This window comes from Conger conger, chromosome 14 (genome assembly GCF_963514075.1).
Source record: "Conger conger chromosome 14, fConCon1.1, whole genome shotgun sequence".
Classification (NCBI taxonomy): Eukaryota; Metazoa; Chordata; class Actinopteri; order Anguilliformes; family Congridae; genus Conger; species Conger conger.
Genome location: NC_083773.1, coordinates 13607276 through 13624099, shown reverse-complemented (window position 1 = coordinate 13624099; position 16824 = coordinate 13607276). Strand labels below are relative to the sequence as shown.

The window sequence follows — 16824 nt, the reverse complement described above, 5'->3', positions numbered from 1 at the left end:
CAAGGCGCGGCGTGTCAGCGGAGTGGGAGGGGCCTGGCGGGGAACAATCCTAATGGCGGGGCCCGATCCTAATGGCGGGGCCCGAAAGTGAAAGGCTGATGGATGGCGGGCAGCTGTAACCTGGCCCGTTCCCTTCTAATGGATGGCATTGCAGCACCTTCTGGCTGATGTAATATTGCTCCGTTTTTAGTCTGAGAGCCTCCCAATTATTGAGCCGACCAGACTTTCCCTTTCTCCTTGTTGTCTCTCTCCATCTCTCTCTCTTGTTTGCCCTCATATTTTTTTAATTTGAACATTCTCTTTGTCTTTCTCCCTGTCTCACCCTTTCTTTAGCTCTTTCTGTCATGTTTGTTTCAATTCAGCGCTTTATTTGCATGACAAGTAAACTTGCAGATTCTTTCTTGCTCGTTTGCTGTTGTTCTGTGCCACTCTTTCTCTTTCTTTATCTCTCTCTCTCTCCTTTGTTTCCTTGCGGCCCTGAGCTCTCTTCATTTGTGAAAATGAAGTGTTAATCTCTTTCCTCATCAATCTCTTGGGCTCGGGAGCACCAGTTGTCCCTATGAAAATGATGACTGGCACTTTTACTTATTTTGAGAAATAAATATTGGCTAAATTGAATTTTAATGGATCGTGCATTCCCAGTGAAAGGTGCAATCCATTATTTGATGATTGTAATGTTGTCTGCTGCCCGTTTTGATTTATAATGTGTGTTGTTCTGGGGCAAAGGTGAGCGGATTTAGACGGAAATGAATTGGCTTGATGAAGTTTTAAGTATTGCAGGGAAAAGCAGTGTTGGTTAGGTCTGGCTGGGAAGAGAGAGCTTTCATTTTCCTCTCACTCTATCTGTCAGGATGCAGGAAGTCTCCCATTCATTTCGGCTGCTCTCAGGCTCCACAGCCTTGCACAAGGACTGAACATGATTTTCTGATCTTACTTTGACACCTTTGTGCCTTTGTAAGTCTCAGCAAATGCTGCTCTTATTTGATATTTGATTTTGATTATTAGCTGATGGTTAGCTTTACTGGTCTTCCCCATACTTTTACAATATGCCTCACGCATTATGTACGTATACTCACTCTCTCTCACACACAAGATGCTGCATCTCGGCATCCAAATGGCTTTGAAGAACACACGTCTGAAGTTTAGATAGTAGGCCAGCTGTCTTAATGGCGGTTCTGCTTTCTCTGCTTTAATACACAGTTCAGTTGAGCAAGAAGGAGGGCGAGCCCTTGAAATGGAGGTCAGAGGTCAAACCTAAGGTGTCCTGAGTTTACGTCCTTGCTTTGTCCTCTGGCAGCGGTTAACTTATTTCGTTTTGAGTGTTGGGCTATAATTAACATTGTGACTCACTCCCCACCTGCTCAGGTCAGTGAGCTGTGCCTTACTCAGGGGATCTCTTTGCAGGGCTCAGCCAATTAAAGGACTCGTACTGTAGACACAGCTTTCCATAACCGCCGCCACCACCCAGGCAAATAAGGACTTCAACCTTGAGCGGGCAGGTTCAGGAGGAAGGAGCGCGGTGGATTTTGCGGGAGTGCTAAGGTTGACCCAAAGTGCTGGGTCTGAGAGCATGCGGTGGGACTGGCAATGGAGGCAGTCTGGCACTGACTTCCTTTCTGAGAAACACAAACAGTGGTTTGCTGTCAGACGAGGAAATATTAAGATCGATATTTATCCCTAATGTTTTTTAGGGAAGAAATCCAAAAACAGCTGTGATGGTAGCTGTCCTTGGTTTCAGGGGGAGACAGAGGCCTGTTGCCCTTTAAAGTGTTTGCCTTGCTCGTAAATAAGTCAGATGGAGAAAAACAATTGGCTGCAAGGATTGGCCTTTAAGAGTGCGTTAGTGTGCGCTCGTATGTTTATACGCACGTTCGAGGTGAGCCAAGGGGGATAAGCTGGGCCACAGGACGCGGGGTTGTCGGAATGACTCCAGAATTTAAAGCAGCTTGTATCTTTTAATTAAAATCACTTCAAATCAATGGGGACATGGGCTGAGCTTTGCCTCGGCTCCTGTCGGTTTGAAATATAGCCATTGGTGTTGTTTAGGTTCGGGTTGTCGGCGGGAAGGGGGCAGAGGGGCAGCTTTACAGCCCCAATGAGAAGTAGACAGGCGGCCATTTTAGGCCTGGTCCTCTCCGAGCTCCCACTCATTCAAATCTGACAGCCGGGGGCGTTGGAGGAGGCAAATTAAAACCGATTTCTCAAGGCTGGGTAGCAGGGTACACGTGGGTGGTGGAGTACACCATTTCCCACGTGTACCTAGCGGGGCGGTGGTGTGTGGGTGTGAGGCGGGGGGGTGCTTGGGAGAGCAGAGGGCCACAGCGGTGAAAGGTTTTCCTGGGAAATGGGAAATGGCTCATTATGGCCGCTGCTTTTGTCTGTTCTCAGAACCCATTGTCATGCTCTGTTCCCGGTGCGTACAGAGAGCTCAGAAAGCCCACGGAAATCACGCTAAAATTACAGAACGCTGTGAACGGTGGTCGCTGACCGTGCTGTTGCCATGGGGAAGATGGGTCACCCTGATAGTGAGAGGGAGATGCAGGGCTGACTTGAGAGTGATTAACTATATTATAGCATCCTGCGGCATAAATGAGCCTTTCATGTCCAATACCTCCTCTCAGTCTGCTGCTCTGTGTCGGGCCCTGGCTCACACAAACGAGAGCTCTCACAATGCAGATCTTCCACTCCAATAATTGCTGGGAATCTGCCGGCAAACAAAAACACTTATCCGACAGGAGGTGAGTGACCTCAGCTATAGTGACCAACGTGACTTCAAAATGTACTTCTTCTCTGTCCAATATCGCATCATTATTAGTGGCTTAGTATGCGCCATCACAGCATGGCTTGGGTAGTGGAGCGATACAGGTTAAGTACATTGCCCCAGGGTACAGTAAGAATGCAGCGTGTATGCAATGAAACTGCAGCTATCCGGTTTGAGTTGACTGGTTTTGCCGCTATGCAAAGCTTGTGATTATTGTTACTTGTTATATTGTTATCTAGCTGAAGCTTACACAACTTACAGTTGATTAGACTAAGCAGGGGACAATCCGTACTGGAGCAAAGCGGGGTTAAGGGCCTTGCTCAAGGGCCCAACAGCTGTACTGAGCTTATTGTAGCTACACCAGGGCTTGAACCACCGACCTTCCGGGTCCCAGTCATGTACCTTAGCCACTAGGATACAGGCTGCCCCTAAAGTAAAGTAAATTTCCATATTGAAATCATGCATTTGAATATTATTTTGATAATGCTTTTACACATGCAACAGTCATCCAAGTAGTGTGCATGACTGTAGTAAAGACAATATGATGCTGTGGAATATTTTCCTTTTGATGTGATGCGGCACTGTGCTGTGGGTGAGGAGCAGTTTTAGGTGTTTAATGTGGATGAGGAGCAGTTTTAGGTGTTTAATGTGGATGAGGAGCAGTTTTAGGTGTTTAATGTGGGTGAGGAGCAGTTTTAGGTGTTTAATGTGGGTGAGGAGCAGTTTTAGGTGTTTAATGTGGGTGAGGAGCAGTTTTAGGTGTTTAGTTTGGGTGAGGAGCAGTTTTAGGTGTTTAATGTGGGTGAGGAACAGTTTTAGGTGTTTAGTTTTGGTGAGGAGCAGTTTTAGGTGTTTAGTTTGGGTGAGGAGCAGTTTTAGGTGTTTAATGTGGGTGAGGAGCAGTTTTAGGTGTTTCGTTTGGGTGAGGAGCAGTTTTAGGTGTTTAATGTGGGTGAGGAGCAGTTTTAGGTGTTTAATGTGGGTGAGGAGCAGTTTTAGGTGTTTAGTTTGGATGAGGAGCAGTTTTAGGTGTTTTGTTTGGGTAAGGAGCAGTTTTAGGTGTTTAGTTTGGGTGAGGAGCAGTTTTAGGTGTTTCGTTTGGGTGAGGAGCAGTTTTAGGTGTGTAATGTGGGTGAGGAACCGTTTTAGGTGTTTAAAGTGGGTGAGGAGCAGTTTTAGGTGTGTAATATGGGTGAGGAACAGTTTTAGGTGTTTAAAGTGGGTGAGGAGCAGTTTTAGGTGTTTAGTTTGGGTGAGGAGCAGTTTTAGGTGTTTAGTTTGGGTGAGGAGCAGTTTTAGGTGTTTAATGTGGGTGAGGAACAGTTTTAGGTGTTTAGTTTGGGTGAGGAGCAGTTTTAGGTGTTTAGTTTGGGTGAGGAGCAGTTTTAGGTCTTTAATGTGGGTGAGGAGCAGTTTTAGGTGTTTAATGTGGGTGAGGAGCAGTTTTATGTCTGTAATGTGGGTGAGGAGCAGTTTTAGGTGTTTAAAGTGGGTGAGGAGCAGTTTTAGGTCTTTAATGTGGGTGAGGAGCAGTTTTAGGTGTTTAGTTTGGGTGAGGAGCAGTTTTAGGTGACTGTGACTGTGTCTCTAGCATGGGGGAGGATGGTGGCTGTGTTGGAGGAAGCTGAGCAAACGGGAGCGATGACGGGGGAGATGGATGGCCGTTTGAGGCATTAATCGACCGCTGAGCAATCCTCATTATCTGATTCCAGCTCCGCTCCTCCCTGCCTTTGTTCCCCTGTAATGGCTGGAATGATCCCTTTCCCAGTAAACGGAATGTAATCTATTTCTGAATGGGAAATTAACCCAGTACAAGAATTTGCCTTCGGTAGCATTTGGGTAAATACTGACATTTTTAGGCGTGAAATCGGAGCCATGAAACACGTTTGCCATACATGCTGACACCCTGAATATGTGCTCTGAATCATGCTCTTAGTCCCCTTTCTTGGCATCTCTGAGAATGTTGCCATTTTCTTCTTAAATTTCCGATGCTGTAGGCAGAGATTATGAGCTTCTTGGTGTGGGTTTTTTGTGGCGTAGCTTCTCTTTGAGAGGTTTCTGCCGCGCGGTTAAGTTGAGGCGGGGGTGGGAGGCGTTTTTTCTCTTCGAGGAAGCGGCGTTTGTGCCCAGTCACTTTCCACAGAGCTGCGCTCTCTCACGCTGCCATTTCCCCGCTCCCTTTAATCGCTCGCACAGCTCCGCCATCTATTCTCCCGCCAAAACCAAATTGCTTTCCGGAGGGTTCTCCATGTGCCATTAGCGGAGGAGAAGCGGGCGGTTGTAATTCCATCGCCCCGGCGTGGGGGTCCCTGACCCTCCCCAGCTGCCACCGGGACCCCATGGCGGTGCGACTGGGCCTCTCCTGTGCACTGCCGGGAGGGGAACGGGTAAGCGGACAGAGAGGTGTAGGTGAAATATGAAATCAGGCTGTATGGTGCACTATGGTCCTGCCAACAAGGCAAGCTCCCAAGGGTGGAGTTGAACTAATAACGCCGATATCGATTTCATCAACAGAGTGCAGGACGGTGCTCGCCTTTCCCACATCTCTAACGCAGTGTTTACAGTTCTGATCGTTGAGCATCGTGACCCGTCCTCGCTGGAAGCTCCAATGTGATATCCTTCCCTGAGGCAATGTGTGCAGGAATAGCTTGGAGTGGTAGGCTAGAATTTGGCACTGTGCTTTTTTAATTGTTGTTTTTCACTAAATACGGAGCTTGCCAATGGCTCTGTATCTGAGTTTTTGTGGTGTATTGTTTTGTCCTTGTTCAATCCGGCCTGTTTTCCTTTCTTTCCGACTCGGTTAGCTCCCTTTGAAGTATGACTAGAATTAGATTTCTACTTCTTTGCTCAGGGGGTTTCATTATGTTTTATTTAACAGCAAAGTAGATGGGAAGGCAACGGCTGTGCCACATCATAATTCCCAAACCCGAGTCAGTTTATCAACAAGGTCAGAGGGGGATGAGCTACAGTTATAGTTGCAGGGCATTTGTGCTCGCAGTTTAGTGGATACAGTGCCCAAAAGTGGGAACAGTAGAGTGAGATTTGGTATTTGTTATTTTTGCAATATACTTAAGGCATTTGGATTCGAGATCAAAAGAACAAAAAATGAGACAAAAGAACAGACAATCATTTTCAGCTGTGCAAAAGTAAGTAGTTAATGGATGAACTTCAAAGTTAATCAAAGCAATGAAGTCTAACTTATAATTTGGTTCCATAGCCATTAAATGCAATAACTGCATCGAGACCAAATGACAACACCAATCTTTTGGTATCTTCTTCGGAAGGTTCTTAACTTAGTTGCTGTATTGCAAGCACACGTTCAAAGACAGCAAGCTTGAGATGCAAGCTCCCGAGTGCGTTTGGTGCCACTGAAAATGAGAAAGCAGTGAGTGTGGTGTGTAGTGGGTGTCTTTTGTATGGTGTGTACTCCCACTGAAGTTCAGAATGCAGTGGGTGTGGTGTGTAGGCCCACTGAAGATCAGAAAGCAGTGGGTGTGGTGTGTAGGTGTACTGTGGATTGATTTTCCTCTCATGGTCCTGGGTTTGCAGCTCAGTAGTCTGGTCTTTTAGCCCCTGTGCCACCTGCTGTCCCCAGATATGTCGCTTTGGAGTGGTGACTGATCTGTGTTCCCCTCAGGCGTGTGCACTGGGTGCTCTGTGCCAGCCAAAAATTGAATTGGACCCCTGTGCGGATATGAAGGAAAGGGCCTCGCACCTCCCTCCACCTCCCTGTGCGACTATGGCTGGGATAGGGCCGGACATTGAAATCTCACGTCAAACAGGATGAACAGCGGTTCGTTTCGGTTCAGTTTGTTGAGCTTGGTTCGCTCTGCCGTACTTAATCTTCTTGAGCGATTCTGAAGTATGTTCTGAATTGTAAATCTTTTTTTTTTTTTTTACTGTTTAAGCATGCACTGGAATTTTCATTTCAGAATTTTTGAAGCTTACTCTGCCACCTCTATTAAGTGCTCCACAAATACTGTCTGACGTTTTCTGCAAAGTATACAGCAGCGGTGGAAAGATGTTCAATTGTTTTTGAGAAAACCCACTGACTGCTGTTACTGTTTTCCTTTACCAGCATTATTTAGAATGTTTCTGAAAAGTAGGGAGTGTTGAAGTGGAGAAAATGTTGCTGTAAAACCCATGACCAGATGCGTAAGCGGATAAACGGCAGGGCTCCTCATTCAGAGACAGCCTGTCTGGGAGGGCAGCAGACAACACTAGCTTAATGAGACAGACCTGCCTGAGAGAAGCAGCACCAGCCACCGTATGATCCACCATCAACACAGGTGGCTGTAATTAATGCAATTTTCCATTTCTATTTTCATATTACAGCTGTAATGATTATTTTTTTTTGTTTCTGGTATATCGTCAGACAACAGGTAAAATATTGTATATATGGGCCGACAACCCAATTTGATATCAATCTATATATGACGGATTCTCAGTATGAGGAACGTGCTTGTGTAGCGGTTGGGAACTGCAATGTTGTAATCTATATTTTGGGCTACTTTTCCTCTTGGAAATGGAAACTCATTAAATAGTTTGTGTTTATTCTGGTCTCATGTCATGATTGTCAGCCATAACATCATAGTTAATGCGACCATGGCTCCATTATTTCCATTATTTATTTAGTATTATAGACCAATCTAAATCTTATCTAGACTGGGCTTGTTCTGGGGTAGTATTTTCTCACATTTGGGCTGTAACATTGGCTAGAAAATTGCCAATAGTCATTATATTGTATGACTTTTCCCTTTGCATGGAGCACTTTTTGAGGTTTGTATGTAGGGCAATAGAGTTGAATTTCAATTTTATTTATTTATTTGGTTGTTTGTTTATAACTCTGTAAAGCGAACAAAGGTTCATGGAAAATGGAGGTGAGGTTGGTCTTTGTGCGACCAATTAGGCTAGAGTAATTCAGCGGTGTATAGTCTAGGTCCATTGGAGGTGGTGGGGGAGGTAAGACTTGGTCACAAAGCAGTCTTCTGTTGGTTGAATTTTTGAGATTGTTGCAAATGAACACATCAATAGGCATTATATTTGTATTCCTCTTATACGCTGTTGCAAATATGAAAATGTATTCCTCTCAAGGTGAAATGAGTCATCCGAAAAATATGGAAAATGGTTCAGTTTAAGGCCAAGATCTCTGAATGAATGTGGTAATATACTTTTCTCTTTTGTGCATCTCCCAAAAATGGTGTGCAAGAGCATTAACTCAAAGGTAGGTGTTAGATTGTCTTTTGGTGGTTTCGTGTTTTATGGAAGGTAGACCCGTCCTTTTTTTTTTTTTACACCTAGATTTATCCCATCTGTCTCTTCATTTTCTGAGTCTTTCCGTCTCTTCACATGAGCCCAGACCAGCTGTCGGCAGTGCATTAGCATAGCTTCACACTTGAGGAGTACATTTAATATTCAGTGGGCAAACTGCAGATGCTCATTTGACCAGAAAACTTGCTCTTTTGCAATGAGACGAGGACGAACCCAACTGGCACTTGGTCACTTGGCACCGGTGTGGTCAGAGTTCGGCATCACCCTGGGTCTCCACAGTGTCAGCAGCCTCCCACGTGTTAGCAGGGTTTCTACCGTGTATCTCTTCGGCTGTTACCTGAAATTAACTTGCCGACTTTTAAAAATATAATTGACTGTTTCTGGAAAGGCGCAGTTCTGCCTGCTCGCGGACCATCTGTATCATTGATTGCCGAGCCGCGCGGCCAGTTTAGCTAATTAACCCGAACCATCGATCCAATTAGGAAGTTAGCATGAGATAAGAGCGGCCAGGCAAGGACAGGCGCGGAGCGGCTCACACCTGTTCCAGCGTGATTAGCCGCTCGATGCCCGCCGGACGCAGAAGTCTCCCGCGAACCGCGGCCTTCCAGCGCGGCCCTCTTCCAGAAGCGTCCGCCCGCTCTCCGTCCCGGTTCTGAACCCGCTCCCGCTGGTCGGGACACAAGCCCGCTTTGAGCGCCGCGCTCTGCGGGATCCCAGATCCTCGTCACAAAAGCGTCTTTCTCTCCGTGCCAGAACATTCCGCCGGCACCATCAAAGCCTAATGGATGTGGGCATGATAAATCCCAGCCAGATCGGCCGTCTAATGGCGACTTTTCAGTGGCGGAAAGCTCTAATGCATCGGCGTGTGTCCCAGGGAGCTCTCTCTCCCCGCGCTGACAGCATTTCTGACCACAAACACTCACGTCTGCTGTTTGGGTGCGGATCATTTACCACCGCCCCCACAATGGGCGTCTCTGTGCTTTCTTCTGTGCGCTTTCCCCCATTCTTCTTTGACTCATCCTCACACCTGGGATGGGTTTATATGGGCAGCGATGTTGTTTGTTTGTAAAGTTTCTCTCTTTTTTTTTTTTAATGAGATCAATATTTGTGGCTTTGTGTTTTCCACAGAAACAAATTGCGGTTTGTTAGCAGAAGAGCTCATCTTTTTAGATGCGATGCCAATCACCAGGGCTTAGTTTTGGAACTGTAGCGCTCCTTTGGCTCGCTGTGAGAACTGTGTCTCACAGTACCCCTGACAGTTACGCCAGTTTACCGCTAGCACAGGCTGAAGGAAAATGAGTACATAAATTCAACATTTTCTCCATTTAAACACAGAAATGCATGTTAAGGGAGGGTATGGGGCTCACGCTACCTCTTAGACTACTTTTTCTTTTTCGCTCCTCCGTAGATGAAATTCAGCATACATGCATTCTGTGGTTTACGACCACGTGCAATTTTAATTCTGGGGCATAACTTTCTGTGAACTGGAGCACGCAATATTTGATAAATGAATGAGGGACTATGCGTTTAAAAAGAGCAAATCTGTAAAGCCAGAAGTGTCCCACAATGCATCATGCGGACGGAGAATGAGAGCGCCTCGCTGGTGTCTGTGCGCTGAGATTAAATATTATACCTTGAGTGACTCAGTGCTGCTCTAAGCTCCACAAGATCACTGAAATATCAACAGACCCCTCTCCGCATTGATTTCTGCCCTTCCTGAGTAATCTTGATAGAAGTGTTACACTAAGGCTTGGCAATAAAATATCCTGAAAGAGGTTCACGGGTACGCGGTGAAGTATGCTGCCTCTCCTCCGGGTCTCTCCTGTGCTATAACCATTTCGCATGTTTTTATGATTTCTATTTTAGTGTTTTTTTAGTAGTCATTCTCTCTATGGAATTAGGTTTTTTTCACCCCCGAAGTATGCACTCAAATGTATTTTTATGTTGTCAAGCCCACCTCAGGCCTACACTCTAATTGGGGTGTTGTTATAGCCAAATTCTAATATTTTGTTTATGATGTGAATCCAAGCCTTGTAGCCTTGTAATATTAATTGTGAAAGATCAAAGTACACAATCTGTTGAATAACTTCATTGACTGTAAGGAGAAATGTCTTCCCTCAGGGAAGATAAATTGTCCAACTGCCAAGCAATTGAAGACAACAAGAATGATGTTCTCTTCTATGGGATATACGATCCTGTGTCTAGCAATATTTGTTTTTTTATTATCTATATATTGATAGAAAATATAAAAATTATGGAATGTAGTGTTGAATATTTTATGACAAATGTGGCATGTGGTCATATCTATACTGGAAATAAACCACCACTTGGTTTAGTAACAATTAACTTTATTATTTCACATTTATGTTCCCCCTCCCGCTGTTACAGTTACCAGAAATGTTAAAAGCAGTACTGTGACATAACATTTGGTAATACAGGGGTGATCCTGGCTTGAAAAAGTCCAGATAAATAATAAATATTACAAATAAATAACAAAACTCAAGTTTAGAATAGTTTGTCAGTCATAAGATTTAAGCTGTGCCTTTTCTTATGTTAAGTTGTTGAGTATCTTACAATCACAGAGCCAATTGTATTTTGGTTTAGTCAACGTAAAATGTCATCTCGGGTAAATTGTTGTGTGGTGTAATTTATTTTTCCTAGAGTGTGAGTGAGTGGTAGGATGGGGGGGGTTGTGTTTGGGGGAGGGGAGGATATGACAGTAAGTTCGGTGACATTAACTCAGGGCTGTATTATTCTTCATCCCAAGCCCTAAACAGCCTTGCATGCTTTCTGTCATCGCTCTGTTTCTGCACACCTCTCCTTCCCAACCTCTGTAACTCAGCCCGCCCACCGTGTCGCCTCCGTCCTTACATCCTGTCATAACGACCCCACCCCCCGATCCCATCCGCACCAACATCCTGCTGTGGGCCCCTCCCACTTCCTGCCCGGTCTGTCAGACGGGGCGGGCGGAGGCGGTCTGAGAGGTGTTCTGTGCGGCTGATTCATAAGCACGGCCAGAATGATAAAATGAGTTCATACTCAAGTGCCCCACCTCCCGTATGTTCTCAGATAACTGGAATGTCTGTAAATGCACTGTACCGATTCAGATGGGGCAGAGTTTAGGCAGAACACCTGGCTCTACAGTGTGTATGTACCTGCATATGTAAATGCTGAGTAGTAAATGGCTGTCATTGATATAGTACCTTTATCCAAAGCGCTGTACTATTGATGCTTCTCATTCACCCATTCATACACACACTCACACACACACTAACGGCGATTGGCTGCCATGCAAGGCTCCATCCAGCTCATCAGGAGCATTTGGTGTCTTGCTCAGGGACACCTTGACACACCCAGGGCGGGATCGAACCGGCATCGATTTTAAATGATCGTTTTTAAAATGATCAGTAAAAAATGTGTGCCCACTGTTTGCATTAGAAGATTTGTTTTGTATTCAAAGTGCACTTACAACAATAATTAGAAGCATTACTACACAAAAGAAATCACAAGAAGCCTAACAACATTTAGCTGAATGACAATTATCTCTTAATCGAAAGGGCATGTTGCTCCATTAAGGATATAATTAAGGAGGGTCTCTTTAATGTCAGTGGCTTCCTCCTTGTTAAAGTGTCTATAACGCATGGCCTACTGCTTGTTTACAGAGTTCAGGGATAGGTTAGCATGTTAGCGCACTTGGGAATGGTCACCCCGCGATGTGGAGATTTACTAACTGTCTGGAGTGTGAACAAGGAAAAGGAAAACTATTGATCCGGCGGTGGTGTTTTGTCTTGTGGAGGTCAGCAGGAAACGTGAACTGATCTGACCTCATCCCCTCCTGCCTGCTTACCTCAATTTGCTCTCTTTGCTGGACACTCTCGAAGGACCGCTGCACGCTCTTATACTGCGCGTTTCATGAGTATGAATATAAATATGATGTGGCTTCCAGGATCATTAAAATAAAATAAACAGACCGCACATTTGTCTCACAAATGCTACGAAGACTCATTTAAAGTAGATCCGCAGGCACACAGTTTCAATCTGGTCAAATTTAAGACCCTGCATTTTTCAGCTATTTATTTAATCATTTATTTTTGCTAAGGCCATGTTTCATTTCGCACGTATTGACAAGCGAGGGCAAAACTTATTTTCTATTAGTTAGCAAACATTCAAATATTGATTCAGTTAATCAATTGGTCATCTCGCGGTCAAATGCAATTCAGATGGAGGCAGAGATGTTGCGCCTGACCACTGTCCAATACTGATCCATACTTCAGGTCAGGGACACACATAGCAGGCCTTTGTGAGGTAATCCCATGGTTTTTACTCCATTGCGATGGGAGTAGTCTGCTTTGGGTCAGATAGCGGGCAGGCTGTGCTAAAGGAATGACTGTCTGTCTTACACCCGCTTGCTGATGCGTATGCAGCAGGGCACTCCTGCCCAAGCCTGCTCTCACATGAGATCCAGACTGCTCTGGTCAATACCCCAGGGCTGCTCCGAGGGGTATGGAAAGAAGATGCTTCTTAATTGAATGAAGCAGACATTTTACCAACACTCCAGGGTGCGCACAGGGCACAGGATGGGAGACAAATTAATTTCAGAAACCAGAGGTGAATATCGCTTTCAATTAAGGGTGCATTTCGGCTGGGGCAGGCAACGGAGGTAATGGGAGACGGAGCGGAGAGTTATGCTTGAGAGACGGAAGCTTCTGGAACCGTGCGCTGAGGTATGAAGTCATGTCAATTACCTGGTCTGAGCCATTGTTATCCAACTGGGCAGCAGGCTCCCTAATCTCCATTTCTTTAATTAACACTCAAATCATCAGTCAATTCATCAAAGTCAGTTTCACAACTTTGTGAACTTTAACCTTTTTTCGCATTGAGACGTCGCACACCGTGTCTCGACGACACGCCGAGACTGTTTCAAATGGGCGAGTTGCTGACAGCCAGTGATGGCTCCACCCGATTTGAGGCTCATGAAGGCTCACTCTCGCGCCACTCCTGCAAATCCCCTCTGCCTTCCCCTCTCCCTACACCTTAATAATCTCACCAGTGCCTGCAGGTCTCAGCTGCAGGTAATACACTTTCTGTCTCAGAAATGAATCCCACTCAAAATGTTACCCGATTCCACCGGCTTTATGCATTAGAGTTCTGCTCCTGCTGGATCTACTGGAGGAAATGAAAATAAGTTTGGCCAACAAAGTGTGTCTTGTTTTATTATGATATTAAGGACACGTAACTATACTGGGCAAAGTTTTTTAGTTGGGCAGAAGCATTTTATTGGGCCAGCGCTGGATCTTAGTTACGTGTACCGCACCTTGTAAAATCTAACTGGAAAAGGTGAAAATCACAGTTAAAGGAGTCGATAGCTGTGTAATTTCTTTTAAAAAAGAGAAGCAGTACTAAAGTCTGGTGAAAATTACCCAGAAAAGAACAGTTGATGATTCTCTCTTTGAACTATATATATATTTCCCTTAGTTGACCTGGATAAGGCTTCTTGCAAAGCAAATACATCAAAAAGAGGAGACTTTGTTCCTTGCGAGCAGACATTCTTATTAACCTGTGGTCAGCAGCACTAAATCAGAAATCTTCCTCGGCCTGAACTTTCCGTCACCCTAATGACCTGGGAGCGGATGGAGGGGCTGCTGACGCAATTCTGCAGTCACCACTTAAAATGTTAAGAACCGCCACAGAGAAGTATCACGCTGTGCGCTCGGATTATGATTGAGCCATTTTCCAAAGGTACGCAGTATAAGTAATAGTCACAATGACCAATGTCCAATATATATGTAAATGCTTGGTGAGTGACGTCATCTCTATGTACATAGAGGGATGTTGTCTGTGTAGTTTGGAGTATGGAGTTGGTCTGAACCAGTCAAAGCTGCCAGCTGTTTTAAAACCTAGCTTGAGCAGTTTTTTTCAGCAGGATACGCTTAGAAAATGTGAACATGCCATTTTTCTGCACACACTGAATCCAAACAAGCTCCACCAAGCACTTCCGGGTGCGAATGCATTGACTGCATATCCACCTTAAGGCATCTCTTGAACTGTATGGCTGCCTATCAATTGGCACCAGAAGGTTATTTTCACATGAATAGCGGCACGTCCACTCGTAGATTCCCGAGGGTACTTCTCTGTCATCCAAGGTGACAGGACGGAAGTATTTTCTCCGCGGTTTTCAGTGAATGTGGCACGGATGTGGACGCTTGGCGGGGTCCTTTCTGTCTCCTCCGCCCGGCGCTGAGTGCTCCCCTCCAGGCCTGGCTCTCCTGGATGGGGACGGCCCATTAGAGCGGGCCTGGGATAATGTTCCAGGGGTGCCAGAGAGTAGGACCCGCGGGGCTCCGTTCACGCTTCACGCACTCCTGACCCGGCTAGATTCATCAGGGTCTGCAGGCTCCAGAGCTCGCTCAGATCTGCAGCTGTCACGACCGTCTCCATTATCTGGCGGCTCGCGGTCGCGAGCGCTCGGTCTGGGCGAATCCGGGGCGAGGCTGGGCGGCGCGGTTGGACCGCGGCCGTGACGGAACGTTCCGGTACGGACGGAGCCGGCGGACCAGGAGGCACGCTGCGGCGAGAAGAAAAGAAGCGCGCGGTCGCGCTGGCGGCCTGCTGTGCGTACGCTTTGTGTCTAATGTGTCTGCGCTCCCTCAGATCGCTGTGTCGCATTACCCACCCTGAGGGTGTTTTTCCCTCTCATCCGAAAGGTCCCTTTCAGAGAATTGTTGTAGCACAACAGAGCATTAAGGCCTGCCATTTTGTTCCATGAACAAGATTAATAGCGTCTGTGCGTTGAATGAATATGAGCCCTAATCTTATGTTGACAAACCCATTCAGCTGTGAACAATTTAACAGTGGCTCAATATTTTTCCTCTGCGATAAAGCCATTGATATCTCAGAGGAACTCAGTGTCTTGAAGGTGATAGTCCAGAGACTGTGTCCCTGCCTCAGCACTCTAATGATACTTTTTCTTCTTTATTTCACCTTCCAGGGACTTACGGGCCAGACAGCTGGACGATACCCTTTCCCGAATGCCAGGGGTCCAATCAATCCCCCATCGACATCCTGGATCACGATGCGAAAGTGTCCGTGGAGTACCAGGAGCTCACGCTGAATGGGTTTGAGACGGAGTCGTCCAACAAGACCTCCATGAAGAACACGGGAAAAACAGGTGAGTCCGGGTTCCTGCGTGCCCCGGCGGGAATATCGACCCGTCGGGTTAAACGTGTCAGGGATTATATGCGTCTAATGGTAGCATTTATTCTTCCTTTGTACCTGCAAATGGATTTCCTTTCAAAGGTTGGACTTTCTAGACATGTCACTGTCACAAAGACGTTTTAGCTATCTGGGATGATATTCGACCATGTTAAAATGGTTCTGGGGGACTGGGCCACGGTTGTCTGGTATCATCGTTGACAGCCGTTAAAAGAGCTCCTGTATAAATTTCTCACTTTTCTGCTGGTGCCATTTGCAAGGCTGTGTCATGGAGAGAACACTAGGTGAAGGTTACATTAAAGGGACATGCCTCCAGTTCAATTACGCTTGCACTTTCTTTCTAATAAGTTAATTGGGGCGTTGTTTTTATATTCTCGTTTGCATTGAACTGTTGTGTCAAATATACCCCTCACAATGCGCCGTGTATGCACTGTTTGTTTTTTTTGCTTTTGTTCCAACTGCTCCCCCCGGCCTAAGCGGTCCTATTAGCAACAGTTCACATTAGCGGCGCTGTGTGTACCATAATACGCTGCGGCAAATTGTAAGAAAATAAGAACCTTGAATACATGATTGAGTGAGCAAAGTAATTATAAGCAGAAGCTTGAGCAAAAATAGGCGCACGCTGAGAGCCCTCTGGGTTCCAACTTCAAATAGATGAAGACTGACATTCTCGGTGGCCATTTTGTGTACAGCTTCAGGAAGGACCGTTCCCTCCATGATTGGAGGGTGTTGGTTGTGAAGAGCGCGGTTCATCTCACTGAGGGCCATTGATCTGATGAATGGCACGTGCCCCCAATCAGTGCACAACGTGTTGCCGTTGCTTGCATCACATGGGGGTCGGGTGGGTTGGGGGGCTAGGGGGGGTTGTTGCGATTGCCAGGATGAAGAGTACGTCCCCCCTCCCCAGAGCGTGCGGGATTCTGCTGGCTGCAGGTACTGCTGATGAGGAATAAGACCGTTGCAGCTGTGGCGTGCGGAATGGACAGAGGAAAGCTCGCTATCAGTCTGTGTGGCTGGGCGTGAGAAAGAGAGAGCGAGATGAAGGAGAAGAGAAAGGGAGAGATAATGGGGAAGAGAAAGGAGAGATAATGGATGAACCAACTGCTTCTCCAATAAACAACAGCTGCGGCATCAAATTGTGTAGCCTCACTCCTACTTCCTAAATTATGCATGCAAAGCAAGAAAAAAAATAACTTTTATAGTCCCATGAATTATTCATAAATTCTCTACTATTTATAAATGACAACAGAACATTGTATCAATGTTATATTCACCCCAACAAAGTCAGCTCAGAATGTGAAATGGACGCAGGGATGGATGGGTGCACACAATTCAATACTATACTGTCTACTGGAGTACATCCTTGTTTATTTTCAAATTAACTCTGCTCTGAACTTTGACTCTTCCGACCTGACTCTTCAATAACTTTGTATTTGTTAAAGTGTGAGTGTAAGTGTGTGTGTGTCTGTGTGTGTGTGTGTGTATGTGTGCTAGATTAGATTAGATTAAATTAGAATTAAATTTGATACTTCTTCTGCAGTGTCGGATGCAATCGTAAACATCACACAAGCCATTGAAAT

At 45.7% G+C, this 16824-nt stretch overlaps 1 protein-coding gene across 1 annotated transcript in view; it reads left to right on the top strand.

The window, feature by feature from the left end:
• Positions 1-16824, top strand: part of ptprga (protein tyrosine phosphatase receptor type Ga) — a 213721-nt gene that overhangs the window by 109868 nt on the left and 87029 nt on the right. Inside the window, exon 3 of the mRNA XM_061219524.1 lies at positions 15021-15200. Within this exon, the coding sequence (XP_061075508.1) occupies positions 15021-15200 (180 nt within the window). The remainder of the gene's footprint in view (positions 1-15020; positions 15201-16824) is intronic.